Source organism: Podarcis cretensis (assembly GCF_951804945.1).
Source record: "Podarcis cretensis genome assembly, chromosome: 10".
NCBI lineage: Eukaryota > Metazoa > Chordata > Lepidosauria > Squamata > Lacertidae > Podarcis > Podarcis cretensis.
This window is the reverse complement of record NC_137179.1, coordinates 9,991,872-10,008,823: the sequence shown is the minus strand read 5'-3', so window position 1 is coordinate 10,008,823 and position 16,952 is coordinate 9,991,872. Positions and strand designations below refer to the sequence as shown.

General features: G+C 46.3%; 1 protein-coding gene across 9 annotated transcripts in view; it reads right to left on the bottom strand.

Annotated features, from left to right (window-relative positions):
* The window catches only part of GATA3 (GATA binding protein 3), a 77,015-nt gene that overhangs the window by 42,628 nt on the left and 17,435 nt on the right, over window positions 1-16,952 (bottom strand). For 3 of the 9 annotated variants that reach the window (XM_079992824.1, XM_079992826.1, XM_079992825.1), the window contains exons 2-3: window positions 14,930-15,609; window positions 5,710-6,249 (exon numbers count right to left, since the gene is read on the bottom strand). In XM_079992824.1, the coding sequence (XP_079848950.1) occupies window positions 5,710-6,249; window positions 14,930-15,170 (781 nt within the window). In that variant the 5' untranslated portion in view covers window positions 15,171-15,609. Of the gene's footprint in view, window positions 1-5,709; window positions 6,250-14,929; window positions 15,610-15,841; window positions 16,680-16,952 lie in introns of those variants that run through there. The other 6 variants (XM_079992830.1, XM_079992831.1, XM_079992828.1 and 3 more) reach the window with 6 other exon arrangements.

Below are 16,952 nucleotides of genomic sequence, written 5' to 3'. Positions count from 1 at the left end.
CGGAAACAGAGGAAGTTGCCTTGAGTCCATTTAGCACAGTATGGTCCACACTGAGTGGCAGTGGCTTGGTGGGGTCTTGCATAGGGGACATTCCTAGCCCTACTTGGAGATGATGCTAAGAATTCAAACCTGGAACCCTTCACATGCAACCTGGATGCTCTACCATGGAGCTACAGGCCTTCCCTAGGCAGAGAGGAGGAGGAGGAGGAGGAGGAGGAGGAGGAGGAGGAGGAGGAGAAGAAGAAGAAGAAGAAGAAGAAGAAGAAGAAGAAGAAGAAGAAGAAGAAGAAGAAGAAGACCATCTTTCTTGTCCATCACCAAGGACCTAAGAAGACCCAATGGAGCAAGCAAAAGACCTGGGTAGTCTACAACAATAGCCAATGGGAAGCCAACACACATACACACACACCTCATTTGTAGCATCCAAAGCACCCTGATCTTAAACCCTTCCACTCGGCAAAAAATCCCACTGGTTCCCATAGCACTACTTCCCAAGTGTGTTCAGCACTGGAGACTCACAGCCAAGGCCACTCCGTGTCTGTGTGGGGCCCTGGGCAAAAAAGAGAAGATAAAAAAGGGAGCCATCTCAACCCATCACGTGCAGCCTGCACATTCCCTGCACACTCAGTACAACACAACAGGGAGACCAGACCGTTCTAACTCCTGTGGTCCTTCGCCCACCTTCTCACTGGTCTCCTAAGGACTAGAAGAGGGTGGGTTAGAAATTACACCCAGGATCTCAGCTCAGTAGGCCCTGGAAACATCATCCATGGGACACAGGAGCATAAGAAGCTGCCTCAGTATTATCTGCACTAAATGGCAGTGGCTCTCAAGCCTTACGTGGGACCTTCAACATGCTCTACCCCTGAACTATGGCCCTTACCCATAATAACCCTAGAAAGGCAGCTGTCTTATACTGGATCAGACCATCAGCTCATCCAGCACAATGGCTTCTACACTGATCAGCTCTCCAGGGATTTCAAGGAGGCAGGATGCTCCCAGCCCTACCTGCCAGGGATTGAACCTGGAGTCTTCTGCAAGCAAAGCAGGTGCTCTGTGGCCCTGCCCTGGACCACGATGACATGGATAGCTCAGTTGGTAAAGCATGCGACTCTTAATCTTGGCATCGTGGGTTCGAGCCCCACATCGGGCAAAAGACTCCTGCGCTGCAGGGGGTTGACTAGATGATCGTGGTGGTCCCTTCCAACTCTACAGTTCTGCGAGTCTACCCATGATGGCCGTGATTGTAGTAGCAGTGGAGAAAGCCTCTTCTCTCCCTTTTCTGCCTGACATGGCAGTTGTTAAAGGTGCAGAGGTCTGCTGCTAGAAGTCGGAAAGGCAGGAGATCTGAGTTTTCATTCTCTTCTGCTTTCTTTCTTTCTTTCTTTCTCTCTCTCTCTCTCTCTCTCTCTCTCTCATACAAACACACACCCAGTCTGCTTGCATATACAGAAAGAGGCAGTTCTGCATTTACTTCTTTCTTTCTTTTTGTCACTGTTAACCGCATCCGGACTCTATTAAAGTTCCTGGCGCTGGATAAACAATGTAACTGTCGCGTGCAGCCGTCTGAAAATAATTGGATTAGCTAAAACATATCAGCTAAATAGAGACAGTCCCTGCTCAGACAGTCAGAGTAAATGTCACCCTGGAAAAACCCTGAAAACTGATCTGACTCACACTGGACAACATCTACTTGCAGGAGTCTCAATGAGGAAAAGAAGAACGTGGGGGGAGGAATAGGGGAAAGGTGAGGGAGCGACTTATTTTGATCTTTGTTTAATATGCAAACTGCCTGGAACCTAAAGGCATTCATTCCGAGACCAGCCCCACTGATTTCGGTGCATATTTCCAAGATTTTAGTACAAAGATGGAGGGCAGGGGAGGAATCACAAAACAGAAGTTAGTGTTGCCAAGTGTCCTGCTCTTCTGCACTTAACAGCAGCTTGATCTACTGGTCTAGCTTTTCACAGCAGGGAGATAAACATGGTGATCAGCTAGCAGCTGCAGATCCAAGCTTCTTGTTGAAACCACAATGGCAGTGGGTGGTTAAAAGGTTGGCAGGCCTGGATTCTGAACACAGTGCAGCGTAAGGATGTCCACACAAAAATCAACAGACTTGAAGCTGAGGTCCCACTCACACTTATTAAAGAGTAACTGACTCATGAACAAGGATGCTCAGGGCTGCACCAAAAAAACCTGCATATAATTCTGCTGTGGATCATGGCCATTTACTTGCAAGCAAGTCCCAAAGGCCTGCTAAAATACACTTTCTAGAAATTGTGCTGAGCACTACTGCCTCCCTGGGCGAATTTGCTTTCTTTCACTATATAGCCTATAGATTATGAAATATTTTGGAGACAGACCCAGATCAGGCAGTCTAAACAAAACTTCCCTCTTTTCTTAGGTAGTTCCCCTTCTCCCACCCCCCCACCCCCAACAGAAAGGGAAAAAAAGAAACCAGCTTAAAATAAACTCGCTCCTGGGATCTGGGAAAAGAATTGGGGGAAGTGCAGAGAGAGACTTTTGAGTGGGGAAAGTGAACACAGTCCTATCCAGTTTTTTTTCTCAGCATAAGGAAGTCACTGAACCAATAAATAACATTTCCGGAACACATTAGGTTTTTGTGGTCCCCCAACAACACCACACACACATTCTCTCTCTGTGCATGAAAAAACCAGCTTTCCAGAAATGTTCAAATTAGTAGCAGGTAGCTTCAAGTGAATTAAAATGAGTTTCTAAGTTTAGCAAGCAGGTTGGGAATGAGGCTTACACAGGAGCAAGAGGAATGAATGAATTGTGCATTCTGGTTTTGCGTGTCTGCTTACAAAGAAAAGAGTCCTTGGGGAAAAAAACAGCAGAGGAAAAGCGAACCGCCTGGTTTACACATATGCTAAATGGGAGTTTGTTAATTTACAGTTTATTAAACCATGTCTTAGCGTTACACGTGAATCCTGCTCAGCAGCTTAACCATGGTTTGTTTACTGGTAAGAAACCACAATCTGAGGCCATGGTTTATTGTAGGCTTTTGAACCATGGTGGATTCCATGTAAAACCACTAGCCTTCCTTAACTTCGGTTTGTTTTATCTCCCCCACTCTCACCACACTGCAAAGGCATGAGGCAGGAGCAGCAGCTGGAAAACAAAACAAACTTTGAAGAACTCATGGTTTATTTGTGCTTTTATCTCATGTTTTTATCGTGTGAACCACCCTGAGATCTTTTGGTGAAAGGTTGGTATATAAATCTAATAAATAAATAAAATAAGTTAACCTATGGTTTGTTCATCCATGGCTTAAACCATGGCTTAGAATCATGTGTCAAAGTTCCACCTGGTGTGTCAATTTCAGCTAAAACAGCCAAAGCAATTGCTGTTTTAATCCATAAGTGGATTAGGGCTGCTGGACAAATGCACAATCAGACTCTTACAGATTGCCAACTGACTGGAAAAATACACTGGCCTGGTTTGCTCTTGTGCCTTTGCCAACCAGTTAAAACCATTCACAATAGTGGATAAACGTGAGCCTCTCCTAATGTCTACTGCAGCTAAAAGGGGTCAGCTACCGAGCCAAGCTAAAAAGTTGGCAAGCATATTGAATGTAACAAGGATGGGAAACTTGTGGCTTGCCAGATGTTGCTGAACTCCAGCTCCCATCAGCCCCAGCCACCATACCCAATGGTCAGGGATAATGGGAGTTGTAGTCTAACAACATCTCAAAGTTCCCCATCCCCGGTATCTATTCCACATTCTCTCTCTCAAGTTTCACTGTCATATCTGTTTCACTGAATGTTCACAGCGCAGGAACGCCCAGCCAAAAAGTGTGTATATGTGGCCGAATAGCCATGTGTGTAGGTGTGAAAATGGAGTCCATTAGATAGGAGTGAAATCTCTACATTAAATGGGTGCATTGATCCTTAATCACCCATCAGAGTGGGGTGATGTCCTATGTAGGCAAACTAAAGGCCCAGGGGCCGGATCCGGTCCAATTGCCTTCTAAATCCGGCCTACGGACGGTCCGGGAATCAGCGTGTTTTTACATGAGTAGAATGTGTCCTTTTATTTAAAATGCATCTCTGGGTAATTTGTGGGGCCTGCCTGGTGTTTTTACATGAGCAGAATGTGTGCTTTTATTTAAAACGCATCTCTGGGTTATTTGTGGGGCATAGGAATTCGTTCATATTTTTCCCAAAAAATATAGTCCAGCCCCCCACAAGGTCTGAGGGACAGTGGACCGGCCCCCTGCTGAAAAAGTTTGCTGACCCTTGGTCCTATGCTATATTTGGCTCTAGAGAATTTGGGATTAGCCCCCTCCCATGAACATCAGGACCGCCCCACTTGTTGAATGTGTGGGGCTGGAAGTGATGTTTCAGCTTAGATCTGATTCAACTCTTTGCTCCTCTCTCCCACGAGGCAAAAATCAAAAAAGGAAGGGAAAGGACTGACCTGTAGAGTATGGAAAACATTTTTAATCACTACCACCTTGTACAAATCTTTCTGAACCTAGGAGTGGGGTGGTATGAGTGAATGAGGTTTAGCATATGTGATAATAAGGAGAAAGCTGAATCACCTATCCAATATGTTTATTCAGACATGGATCCAATTAATTTCATGCAACTCCAGAGCAATGCAATTGTAAGAACTTTGTCTCAGACGAACATTTCATCAAAATCAACAAAGTTTGCTTCACCAGCTCCCTAAACAAACACGCTCAAAATAGGGTTTATAAAATCTGGGGCAACTCATGTCAAGCCAAGAAAACTGGCATTTCAATCAATTTCAGCAAGGATTCCAAGTTCACTTACTCGGAAGTAAGTTCTATTGAAATCAATAGGACCTACATTTCAGTAAGCGCTAACAGCCCTTTGCTGTGGGAGGGGGAGAATCCAATCCACTTTATATTCAGAAAAAATAACAACTGGAGGAAGAAAAGGAAGTCGAAATTGACATAATGTAGTTAAACCAGCATAGTTCGGTTTAACCATTTTGCAAACGGTGAAATTTGGATCCCTGGCCGAAGAGATTTGTGTCTCAAAATGCCAGAGGAACCGATATAAAATCAAATATCTCTGTGTATAGAACAGAGAAAGTGCATAAGCCCTGCAAATATCAAAAATTAGTTGGCCCGCTGAGTTTCCTGGAATCACGTTCAAAATTCCCTCTTCTGGTAAATGATCCCCATTAAAAATCAGTTGAGTTTCTCATGTGCAAATGGACAGAGTGAATAGTGAATAGCCTGGGAGAACCTGAGACTCTTGTCACATTGTAAAAGCTAACCCACCCCACCTTTGGTCAAGACCTGACTGGGAAACCAGCAGGAAGCCCACCTTAGCTCGTTCTTATCTTTCTAAAGGAAGAGCAAAATATAGCAACTGTTGTGGAATGCAACAGTGTTTTAGGGAGAAAGGTTCTGTGGTATCTGCTTGATCCCTTTGTTGACCTTTGCATTGCCAGAGTTTGCTCTCTGCTTATAACGATCCTCGGCTTCTTTTTAAAAATAAAACAAGAGTTGGCTTCTAACTGGTCATCCATTTAGCACCTTTCCTGCACTAGATGCTCTTTGGTCTGAATTTGCAGCTGAAAACCCATACAACCCCCCTTCTCCCCGTATGATTATTCCTCCCAGTCCTTAACCTTTGCTCATTTTTTAATTTAAAAAAAAGTCTTTCCTGAACCTGAAACAGAAGCATTTTAAGAATCCGTCAAGGACCCTACCTGTGCTGGAACGTGCTTTTGGTCTGGATTTGCACCCGAAACCGGTCGGCGATCCCCCCAGCAGGCTACTGGGAGGGAAAAGTCCAGAGCCGTATTCAGGGACGTAGGAAGGGTAAGTGGAGATGGGGTGATGAGCTGAGGAAGAGGCCCCTCCTAATGAGGCCATGCTGCTCCGGGAATGAGAAGACTCCAGCTTCATGGTTTCAGCCAGAGACACCTGGTACTTAATGCACTCTTTTTCCTCTTGCCGGCTGGACCCAGTGGAGCCTGGGGTGGAGATGGAGGGGTCCGGGGAGACATCTTTGGGAGGGGTCGGCGGGAAGGTGAAGAGGTGTGGGCTGGAGTGGCCGGCAGACAAAGTGGAGGAGGACGCCGGAGGGTAGACGGAGAGGGGTCCAGGCGAGCTGTGGTGGATGGGGGTCTTGGAGAAGGGGCTGAGGTTCCATGGGGCGGTGCTGTGGTGGCTTCCCAAAGCCTTGCTCCCATCCAGCCAAGGGAGAGAACCATGCAGCAATGGCGGGCGGCACACCTGACCACCTGCTAGGACAGAAAGACAAAAGCAGATCCCCATTAGCCAACGTCTCCCCAAAGGAGGTAGGGTGGTAGGACAGCTTAGGGACCCGTGAGTCAGATGGGCTCAGTTGCAACAGAGTCAGGCCAATAGTCCATCTAGCTGGGAGTCATTTTGGACTCACAGCTATCCATGGAGGCACAGGTCCATTCTGTATCCAGGGCGGCTGTCTACCAGCTCCATCTGGTACACAGGCTGAGACCCTATCTGCCCGCAGACTGTCTCGCCAGAGTGGTGCATGCTCTGGTTATCTCCCGCTTGGACTACTGCAATGCACTCTACATGGGGCTACCTTTGAAGGTGACCCGGAAACTTTAACTAATCCAGAATGCTGCAGCTAGACTGGTGACTGGGGGCGGCTGCCGAGACCACATAACACCAGTCTTGAAAGACCTACATTGGCTCCCAGTACGTTTCCGAGCACAATTCAAAGTGTTGGTGCTGACCTTTAAAACCTTAAACGGTCTCGGCCCCCATCATTCTGCCCGGATGCTGAGATCCAGCGCCAAGAGCCTTCTGGTGGTTCCCTCATTGCGAGAAGCAAAGTTACAGGAAACCAGGCAGAGGGCCTTCTCAGCAGTGGCACCCGCCCTGTGGAACGCCCTCCCATCAGATGTCAAAGAGATAAACAACTACCTGACATTCAGAAGACATCTGAAAGCAGCCCTCTTTAGGGAAGCTTTTAAAGTTTGATGCATTGCTGTATTTTAATATTTTGTTGGAAGCCGCCCAGAGTGGCTGGGGAAACCCAACCAGATGGGTGGGGTAGGAATAATAAATAATTATTATTGTTATTGTTAGCTCAGTATTTTCCATAGGCAGTGGCTCTCCAGGGTTTCAGACCAGGAATATTCCCAGGACTGGCTGCCAATGCTAAGAACTGAATCTGGGACCTTCTGCATGCAAAAGGGGTGCTCTCCCAGGGCTCCAGTCGAGGAATGCCTTGAGTACAGATCTGCTGGCAACCCAAAACGGAAATCCCTCGATCGAGATTTGAGGTTCACAGGGAGGAAGCGTTGGCTACCATGTGCAAAACAGAAGCGTTTCCACCCACCTTCTCAAACCCAAATGCCAACGCTTTGAGTACAAGACTAATCACACCCAAGCGCTTGAAAGCCTCTGCGTCAGTTCAGCCAGTTCAGAGGAAGTGGCATTTACTTAGCAGGAGCCGTGCAAATCCTACCTTGGGCAAATGTCCCTTTTGCCTCTATAGCTGGGCTAGCCCTGCTCAGGATAAAAGTCTGAGATCAGAAGTGGAGAGGAATGGCGATGGTACCGACCCAACTGACACTGCAATTCAGTACAGGGCTACTCAGAAGTAAGTTCCAACAAGTTTAACAAATTAAGTGTGAATCAAATTGCCGCCTCTCTCCAGGGCGGTCTCCGATAGGACTACTTTGGAGCAAATGTGACGGGGTATTGTGTCTTGTCTCCAACATGACTCATGCTCAGAATAGGCCCATCAACATCAATGAACGTGACTAACTTAGGTCTATTAATTTGAGTGGGTCTTCTCTGAGTAGAACCCATTTGGGTTCTGTGCTGTGTTCGCACTCAACCCCTTCAGCTGTTATTTTTAGAAGGCTATAATGTTGCTAAAATTAGGCGGTGGGACTAGTGAATTTCCATAGACGCTCCTCTACCTTTCCCCACATCACTGTGGGGATCATTACTCCAAACGCTAAATGATCTCTCTCAGTGTTTAGAGGTCGAGGGGAACATTTTTTCACTGAAGGGCCACATTCCCTCATAATACAAGCTTCTGAGGGCCACATGACAGTGGTGGACGAGGCTACAGAGGATAGAGCCTTTGTCCAACAGGCCATGCAAAAGCCAGAGGTTTTGAGACACAGACACCTCTCTCCATCCAGGCACATAGGGGCATTCTCAAGAGTTCAAAGCCACATCCCATGCAGTCAAAAGCATTCATGGAGAGTCAGAAGTGGTGCTGGTATGGACCAGTGAGGGATATGGACTGGGGAGAGCTCAACAGAGGTTTAGAGAGATCTAGAAGCTGCATTTGCCCTCCCTCCCCAAGCCTGAACATCCTCAGTTCTCATAAATAGGATGGAGTGTTACCCCAGTATTGAAGCGAAAGACAGCAGCAGAGAATGGAGAAAACAAGAGGCAAAAGTTTGAATTGCTACATAAAATTGATGCATTCAAGTTGCAAAGCATATTCCAACAACAATCTAATAGGTCAAGATACCAGATCTTTTGCCTTAAGAATATTTTGTTGGTATTATTAAAATACAGTGGGGGAAATTACATAAACCTAATACTTGATTTTATTTTATTTTTTAAAAAAGCAGTCTGAGGTTTTCCTCCCCCTCTCCATGTTTTAAAAATTAATCTACTTACTTGGAAGCGAATTCTCAGTTGTAGCCAACAAACAGAATAGAGGCAGGTGTGTTAGAGTAAATATGTTTCAAGATGAAAAGGAAACAGACATCTATGTAGAAGGCAGGCTCATTTCAAACTGGTGGATTTTATCATCCATTACTGATTTTATGATGGTGTGTAAATTGAAATTAAATTCAACAAAGTGGTAATTGTTTTTCTCGGAAATGTATGTTGGATTAGGTCAGGCCCAAAGACAAAACTCTCCAACACTCAGATCTCAAATTCAAGAGTTGGAAGTACAACTTTTTGGAATAAATGGGACTAACATCTACAGGCTTGGGGGGGGGGTTAGGTTTCTGACCCTAAACCCCACTTAAATCCTAAGGCTAAACATTGACAGGCAAGTACATTACACTGATTACCGTGGAGCTTAAAACACTTCCAAGTAAAAAATGCTTAGGCTAGGCATGAGCACACAACACATTCACCTCTGTATCTTAAATACAAGTTGATAATAGAATCGTAAAATTGTAGAGTTGGAAGGAACCCTGGGGTCATCTAGTCCAACCCCTTAAAATTCTGGGTTTAGTTCAGTGGAAGTTTCAATGGTGTTTAATGATTTATTCACACCTGACATTTTTTTAAGTGTATGCCTAAAATGTAGCAGTGTAAGGAAAGGACCTTAAAGATGCCCTCCTCAGTAATGCGGCCAACTTTTCGACTGGACACTGTAGCTTTGCCTTTAACAGCAGGCTTTTGTTGCACAAGCATTAACAGGTGAGAATGCTGTCGTACCTCTCTACTGTGTCGGGCTGCCTTCTGCTCGAGGCAGAAGAGGAAGCCGGCTCACTTCCTTTCTGATCAGTTGGCAACCCTGCTGGGTCAGAAAGCCCAGGACCACAGGAGTAGGCAACATAACAGAGTTTGCTCTGTGTACTATGTAAAAGGGCCCTTCCTTCCGTTTACCTGCGTGCGTGTGCTTCTTAAGAAGGTGAGAAGACAACGGTCTTACGCACGCTTCTCTAGAAGATTGTCGCGAACGTGGGTAAAATGTACCAGGAGCTATTGCCTATGAACACGCGCACAGGCTCCAATTCGGTGTTTACACTCTCACACGGACTTTAAGGTAAAGTGTAACTGAGAACAATCGTTCCTTGTTGGTGAATGATCCCCTTCAGATTTCCTTCTCTCTCTTCTCAATGTTCCCCACTCACCCCCCTTGGACAAATCAATCCCTGCTAATGGGCCTTCCCCAATCAATCCTGCACGGCTTCTTGAACCAGGAGGCCACGTGAAATTGACAAAAACCCATAACGAGGACTCCCCACCTTTTGCAAGATAGCAGGGGGAACTTTGCAACAGCTTCGGGCAGGAGGAATAATCATGCAGTTAGGCCAGAAGGATAGATTTAAGCCAGACTTATTTCAGCTCCCTACCTCTTGAAGCGCTGATTTTGCCTGTCCATACCTTTGTAATACATACGATTCTAATCATTAAATTTTTATCCTGCACTTCTCCCCCAAAAGGAGCCCAGGGCACTTAAATCATGTTCACTAGAAAAATCAGCCCAATGCATTGGAGTTGGGACTTCAACAACCTGATCCTAAGCAGATCTACTCGGATGTAAGACACCTCCGCTCAATCAGTCTTAGTTCCTGCTAAGTAAATGCTGGATAAGGCAGCCGTCCTATCACACTTTACTTGGGACCAAGCCCCATGGACTTCAGGGGGGTTTACTTTTGAGGAAACGTGTTTAGGATCATGCCTGCACCACACATAAATCAAGTTTCAAACCTGTGCCATACTTGGAAGGAAAAGTGGAGCAATCTTCAGAGAGCAAACGCTGCACATCTTTTTAAATGGGCTTTAAAAATTCCTGGTTATTATTAAAATATCCTGTTTCGGACCTTGCAGGCTCCTTTCCAAAAAAGCACTATGCAGTCCAAAATGCTGCATATTTACTCAGAAGTAAGTCCCATCAAATTACTCCTAGATAAACATGTATGGGTACCAGCAAACCTGGCCTGGTGTACGATTGCAAATACAAAATACCTGTGTTTCCACAGTCGCCTCCTTGTGCTCAAAGGGGATTACTCTCAAGTAGACACATATGACATTACAGCTTTCAGATTGCAACTAGCATCTTGTTGAAGCCAATGAGAAACATTTTAAGACAACCTGGGGCTGACTGCGTGGCAGTCCCCCTCCCACACACAAATTACCATGCTAAATCCAAGTACTTGGAAGTATTAATTCCAATTTAATAGGTTTACGATCGAAGCAAGAAAGGCAGTTTTCCAGTATGTCGTTCAGCGACACATGCCAAAAGCTGACTGAAAAATGTCTTTTTAGAAAAATTATTATTATTATGCAGAATTACTTGAGCAAGTTTTTCCTTTTCCTTTCTTCTTCACACCCCCCCCCCACCAAAAAAAGAAACCTCTGTCTGTCAGACAGCTCCAAATTTTACTTTTTCCACAAGAATTTCTCATGGTACCTGTTAAAAGTTTCCTGAGTCTGCCTGTGTTTGCTTTTGAACCAGAAAACTATCCAGTGATCCAAACTGAGGCGGTTCTCCTTTTTACACTTCCTATTCAACTCAAGGGGACTTACATCTGAGTAAACATATACATGCTCAAGCTTAAGGCATTCACACAGAGAGAAAGAGGACATACTTATTATATGTATTCTGAAGCAAGAACATCCCATTCAAATCAATGACTTCTACAGTTTCCCAAGTTAGGGTTTTAACAGGGTCTCTCCCCAATCCTAACCACATGCTAAGGTGCCTCTTAAATCATGGGACTTCCTTGCAAGTAAATGTAACCAGGACATTTTCCACAGAGAGGAAAAATCAGACAGGCATTAACTCCTTTTAAAAAATAAGTTCAGGTTGAGGATCTAAAAACATCTTACCTTTTATTTTAATTGACCAAGTTGCAATTGACTGGGGGGTTGAGCAGTCTACTCTAATGGGTAAACGGAGGGGGAATCTGCAACTTTTCAAGCCAGCTTTCTCCTATAGCTGTTTAGTGATATTGTGAATTATTCGGAGAGTTCAAATATACAGAGACGATTCCGAGCGGATAGATAGTTGCAGATTTTGCAAGCACAACTACCTAAACTCTTGCCTTGTAACCAGACTTTGGGATGAAGAAATCAAAGTTCTGGAGCAAGCACTCTCCAGCCACCCAAGTTAAGCTAGGATCTTTGTTTTTAAACCCACTGGCGTCCCCCTGCCTGCTACGCAGCCAGAACTAGATCTTACCAGGTTCGTTTTGGAAGTCAGTCCCAATTAAATCAAGGGTGAAGCAGCAACAAGCAAAACCCCGAAATTCTTTGGCTCTGAGTTTGCGGGGGTGGGCGGCTTGGATCTGTTTGCCCAAGAAGAGATAAACTAGGCAACTTTCACAAGAAAAACGAAATAGCCCTCGTAAGCTATTCTGCCGTGTGTGCATATTGTTGACGGTAGGGGCGAGGGTGTGTTTGAAAAGGGACCCATTTTTAAATCGAATGGGTATTTCGGAACAATGAAGACTCTTCTGAGGGTATGGAGAGAGATTTTCCTTCTAACCCAATTTAGTCCTCAGGTGTGAAAACGCTCTTGGGCAAGCAGCGTCAGAGTCACTCAAATTCACGTTAGATCAAAGCGATTGTTTTGCAACTCGGAGGGGAAGGGTTAACGATATTTTGAAATGTCTTGTAAAGACTAACAGCGGGGCTAGGCAATTACTAATCAGGGATTAATATTGCTCATTCAGTTCCCCGGAGGCGGAGGAGGCCTGTTTTTGCTCTTTAAAACATTTGGGGAAATTTAGTTCTCTTCCACCACCCCCAACTTTATTTCCCAATTTTTGGGCGAGGGAAACCAAAGAAGGGCTTGAAAAGCGAGAGCTAAATCTGCAGCTGGAAAAGTTTGGGGTTTATTTTTTTGGGGGGGATGAATATATCTCTGAGATATATATTCACAAATATTATTCTTTCTCACCCACCAATTTATCGTGCTCTCCTTAACTGCATAGATACATTCCTGCCTACTGCATTCATATTTCTTCACCCTTTTAAAAATTCATTCTAGAATAAAATTTCACACAGAGAGAGAGAGAGTAAATTAAGCCTTTTAGAAAGACCAAACTAAGTGGGTGAGTTTGGGAGCCTACACAGAGCACCTCAGGCTGAATGCTAAAATCAAACAGGAATGAGCACGACCCAGCCCAAAGTTAAATACTTTTAGTTGGCTTGGAGCAGATTGTTTAGCACACGGTTAAAGGCTGCAATCCCTGAGAAATTAAAGCGACCTGCTCCTGGGGAAATAGGTAAGAGGCTCGGAGTGCAGTGTTGACTTGGAAGTTAGCTCCATCAAACTCAGTAGGCCTTACTTCTAAGTAGACAGGCGCAGGCTCTTGCACTGCTTCTCACTACTTTAATATATTTATATTTCTATGTGTATATTAAAAAAAAAAAACTTAAGAAACTTTTGACTGCATGTGTTTTGTTGCCATCCCGCTTGAAGCATTCTGTGTCACTCCGAAAACTGGCAGGCCACATTGTCAGACTTGGAAGGTCATGACAAGGTGCTATTGTATTGCTTCTGTGAATATTCAGTACAGATTCATACATACTAATGGGACGAAGTCCCAGGGAGACAATCATATCACTTATTTTCCCTGACAGCTTTTAATTCTAACATCTCAGCCCGGAGGCTAAGTCATTACATCTCTCTCTCTCTCTCTTTTCCTCCCAGAGTTTTAGTTTGGAACGGTTCAAGTTTGTCTTTTCATCGCCCAACTGGGAAGGTTTTTTCCCCCCTTCTCTCTCTTACCCAAGTGCTTTCATAATCACTGTCAAAAGGAGCCTGTTGTCTTTTGCAGCGGCATCATTACAAGTAATATTAAAAACTAGAAATGACAGCCAAGGGATAATTTAAAAAACACGCGCGCGGGGGCTTTCAAAGTGAGCAGGGGGCGGCTGAGTGGGGGAGCCGTGTGGGTTCCTAACTAGCCACAAATTCTGTTAAGGACAAACTTCTGAAACTCTTTGCATGCGGTCTTAAAGTCCTCAGTGAGGTCGGCTTCAGCTCACTTTACGTCCGAGTAAACGTAGTTGATGGGCTGTTTTTGTTTGTTTGTTTACACTGAAGCCTGTCTGCTCCGGATCGTGGTTCCGGATGTAATAATGAAGGCGAGGGATTAAAATAGCGGCAGGATCTAAAAGCTAGTCAAATATTTTCAAAGAGCTAAGATCTGCACACACACACACCCCCCACCTCCCAGCAGAAGGGACACGTTTACTCGGAAACAAGTGTGCAGTGGATTTACTCTTAGGTAAAAGAGCAGGGGACGGGCGCTTCTTAAAAGCCTGGGGATCCAGCGGAAATCCCTGAGGATTTCAAAATGCTTCAGTGTGTGGCTACTAGATAGCCCCTGCTTTTTGCCCAAATGAGCCCCATCCACCACCCATTTTTCCAAGCTGCTTTTAACCCACAAACGTTACAACCTGTCCCCTAGGCCAACATTTACTCGCAAGTAAGCCTCGCGCTCAGTTCCGTGGGCCTCAGTCCCCGCCGCCCAAGCAAGCATCGGCATTCAGCCTGACGCTGCAAAGCGAGCCATGTCTACTCGGAAGGAAGCGCCGCTGAGTTTTAGTGGGGCTTGCTCTCAGGTTAGCGGCTGCAACCGGGTTGCAGTTCAAATCGGATTTGTGTGTGCAAGCCGGTTCCGCGGAGGCCATTGGGTCGTTTCTCCTCAAATAATGGGGATTCAGCACATCTTAGGACACGTTTACACGGGAGGAAGGAAATCCCAAGGGAAGCTGGCGCGACCGCAGCCTGTAACCCAATGCGCGCGTATTGGGGAAGAAAATCCCGTTGAACCAGAAAAAAGGGAGAGTTTTGCTTCCCGAGTAAGATTTTTTAAAGCATGCTACAGGATCGGGGCAGCAGGGAGCACTTTCCACGCGGGGAGCGTGGCTGGTTTGCAAAGAGGCCCAGAGCTCATCCTCTTCCACCAGGACAAGGCCGAGCCTGAGCGAGAGACACAGACCTGGTATTTCCCAGAAACGATCCTCTCTCTTGTCAGTTGCTAATGGCTTTTGGGCTTGCATTAAATCAGCAGTTCAGAAGACCAAGCATGCAGAAAGAGCAGAGACAGAGAGCGCGCCAGCTTTTCTCTGCCTAGTTTCCGGGGCTCATCGCTGGCTGTCAAAATGTAGCAGTTGTTGGATAGAAGGCAGAGAGAAAGCAAGCGAGAGGAGGGGAGAAGCGGGTCGGTCGCCCTCCCTGGGATCTGCTAGGATCCTGGCACTCACCGTGATGGGCCGGGGGGTAGCGCTGCACCGTCGCCCGAACCGAGTTGCTGTAATACGGAGAGACGTGGTTGCCTTGCCCGTCGATGTTAAAAAGTACATCCACTTCCTCCGCCAGAGGATACTGCGTGGGATCCATGTAGGAATGGCCCAGTCCGGGGTGGTGGGAGTCCGGGTGCTGCCCGTTGAGGACGGCCGGGTGGTGGTGGCTTACCCACCGGGGCTGATCCGTGCTTACTTCCATCCTGTTCTCACGATCAGTGGCGGCTGGGTTTGGGTTGGTCGGTTGCAACAAAGGTTTTTTCTGGCCTCTCTCTCTCTTCCCCTCTCTCTCTCTCTCTCACACACCCCAGTGCAAAAATAATAATAATCTTTTTTCTTTTAATGGAGCGGGGGGAGAGACAACGAGCTGGGGAAATAACTTTTTACAAATGCCAACACCTGAATTAATTAAACAAACACACAAAAAAGTTCGTCAAAGTGAGTCGCCCGAAGGACTGGAGAGAGGGAGAGATTTGGAAAATGTCTAGGTGCAGGGAAAAGGTGTTGCTTAAATAACCGTCTCCCCCAAAATGGGTGGGGGTGGCTGGAGAGGGGGGGGGGCGGGAGAGCCTGCAGAGCAACGCGAGGCAAGGGGAGTTTTCCTCTCCTCGGAGAGAGCTTGCCTGCCTTGGGTCGATCACCTGTAATAGAAGGGGGGGGGACAAAAGGAGAGACAGAAAGAGAGAAAGGAGGAGGGGGGAGAGAGAAAAAACTTGGTTTAAAAAACTTTTAAAACACTGGATTTATTTTTTTCATTTACGCGCACAGAAAATGCGCCCCCCGCCCCAAAGAGATCTCTGCAAAAGTCCGCCTCCTGTGCCTCTCTTATCTCCCCCCCCCACCCGGCTTTTCAAACAAGTCTTCGCGACTCACCTATCCGCCCAGCGAAGGCACCATGTCGCCTCTTTCTCTTTCGATCTCCGCAGCCTCGCGGGGAAATTGGCCGCAGGGATCTCTGAGCGCTCAGCCTGCGCTGCCGCGCTGTCCTACCCTCTCGCCTCTCTCCCCCTCTCAGGTTTAAAAAACAAGAAATAAATACACCGATTCCCGCAAAGTCTCCTGTTTGGCCAATTTCACCTGCAGAAGCGGCGGTGAGAAGTTCGCTTTTGTTTTATTCTTGTATTGATTTTCTGGTTTGTTGGAGAGATTACTTTTCCCCTCTCCTCGCCCTCCTTTCCCCCTCTTTTTTTTAGGTTGTTTTGGAGTGCGTTGGTCGGTGGGGGCTGCTTTTTGCGACGGGGAGCATCTCTCCTCCTCTTCCTCCTCCTCCCCCCTTTCAAAAATCAGCAAGCGTTGCCCCCCCCCAAAAAAAAACTAAAAAAAAACTTGGCGGACGTTTTAAAATGCTATTTCTAAGAGCATGCTGAAGAAACGAGAAAGGGAGGAGAAACTACGAGGTGCGAGGAGCCCGAAAAGGAAGGAAGGAAGGAAGGAAGACAAGAAAGGAAGAAAAAATGGATACAGAAGCACCCTCGGAAAAGTTGCGCGAAAACAGCCAAGGAGAACTTGATCGGCTCAAATTGTCCTCCTCATTTCACTCCACCTCTCGCCTGCCCGCCTGCCCTCCCCCCTTCCTTCCTTCCTTCCCTCTCTCTCTCTCTCTTGCTTTTCTTTTTTCTTTTTTTCTTTTTAAAGAGAAGGCATTATTTCTGAAAGAACCAGGATGGCGCCAGCCGGCTCAGTATCCACAGACAGCTGCGGCGAGACAGAACTTAAGGAGGTTCCAGTGTCATCAGCAGGGAGGGGGTGGAGTCTGTCCCTGAACGAGGAGGGACAGGGGGACGGGCAGGGAGGGGGGAAAGGAAGAAAGCGAACTAAGGCTGATCCCTTCCCCTCCTCTTCCTCCTCCCCCCAAAAAGAAAACACACCTCCCCTCCACCCACGCGTACCGGAGCCGGAAAGAAATAAATTCATTTTGAGGGCGAGGGGGAAAGACTTAACCATCTCAAGTTTGAGTTCCTATAAGTTGATGATTTTGGGGTGG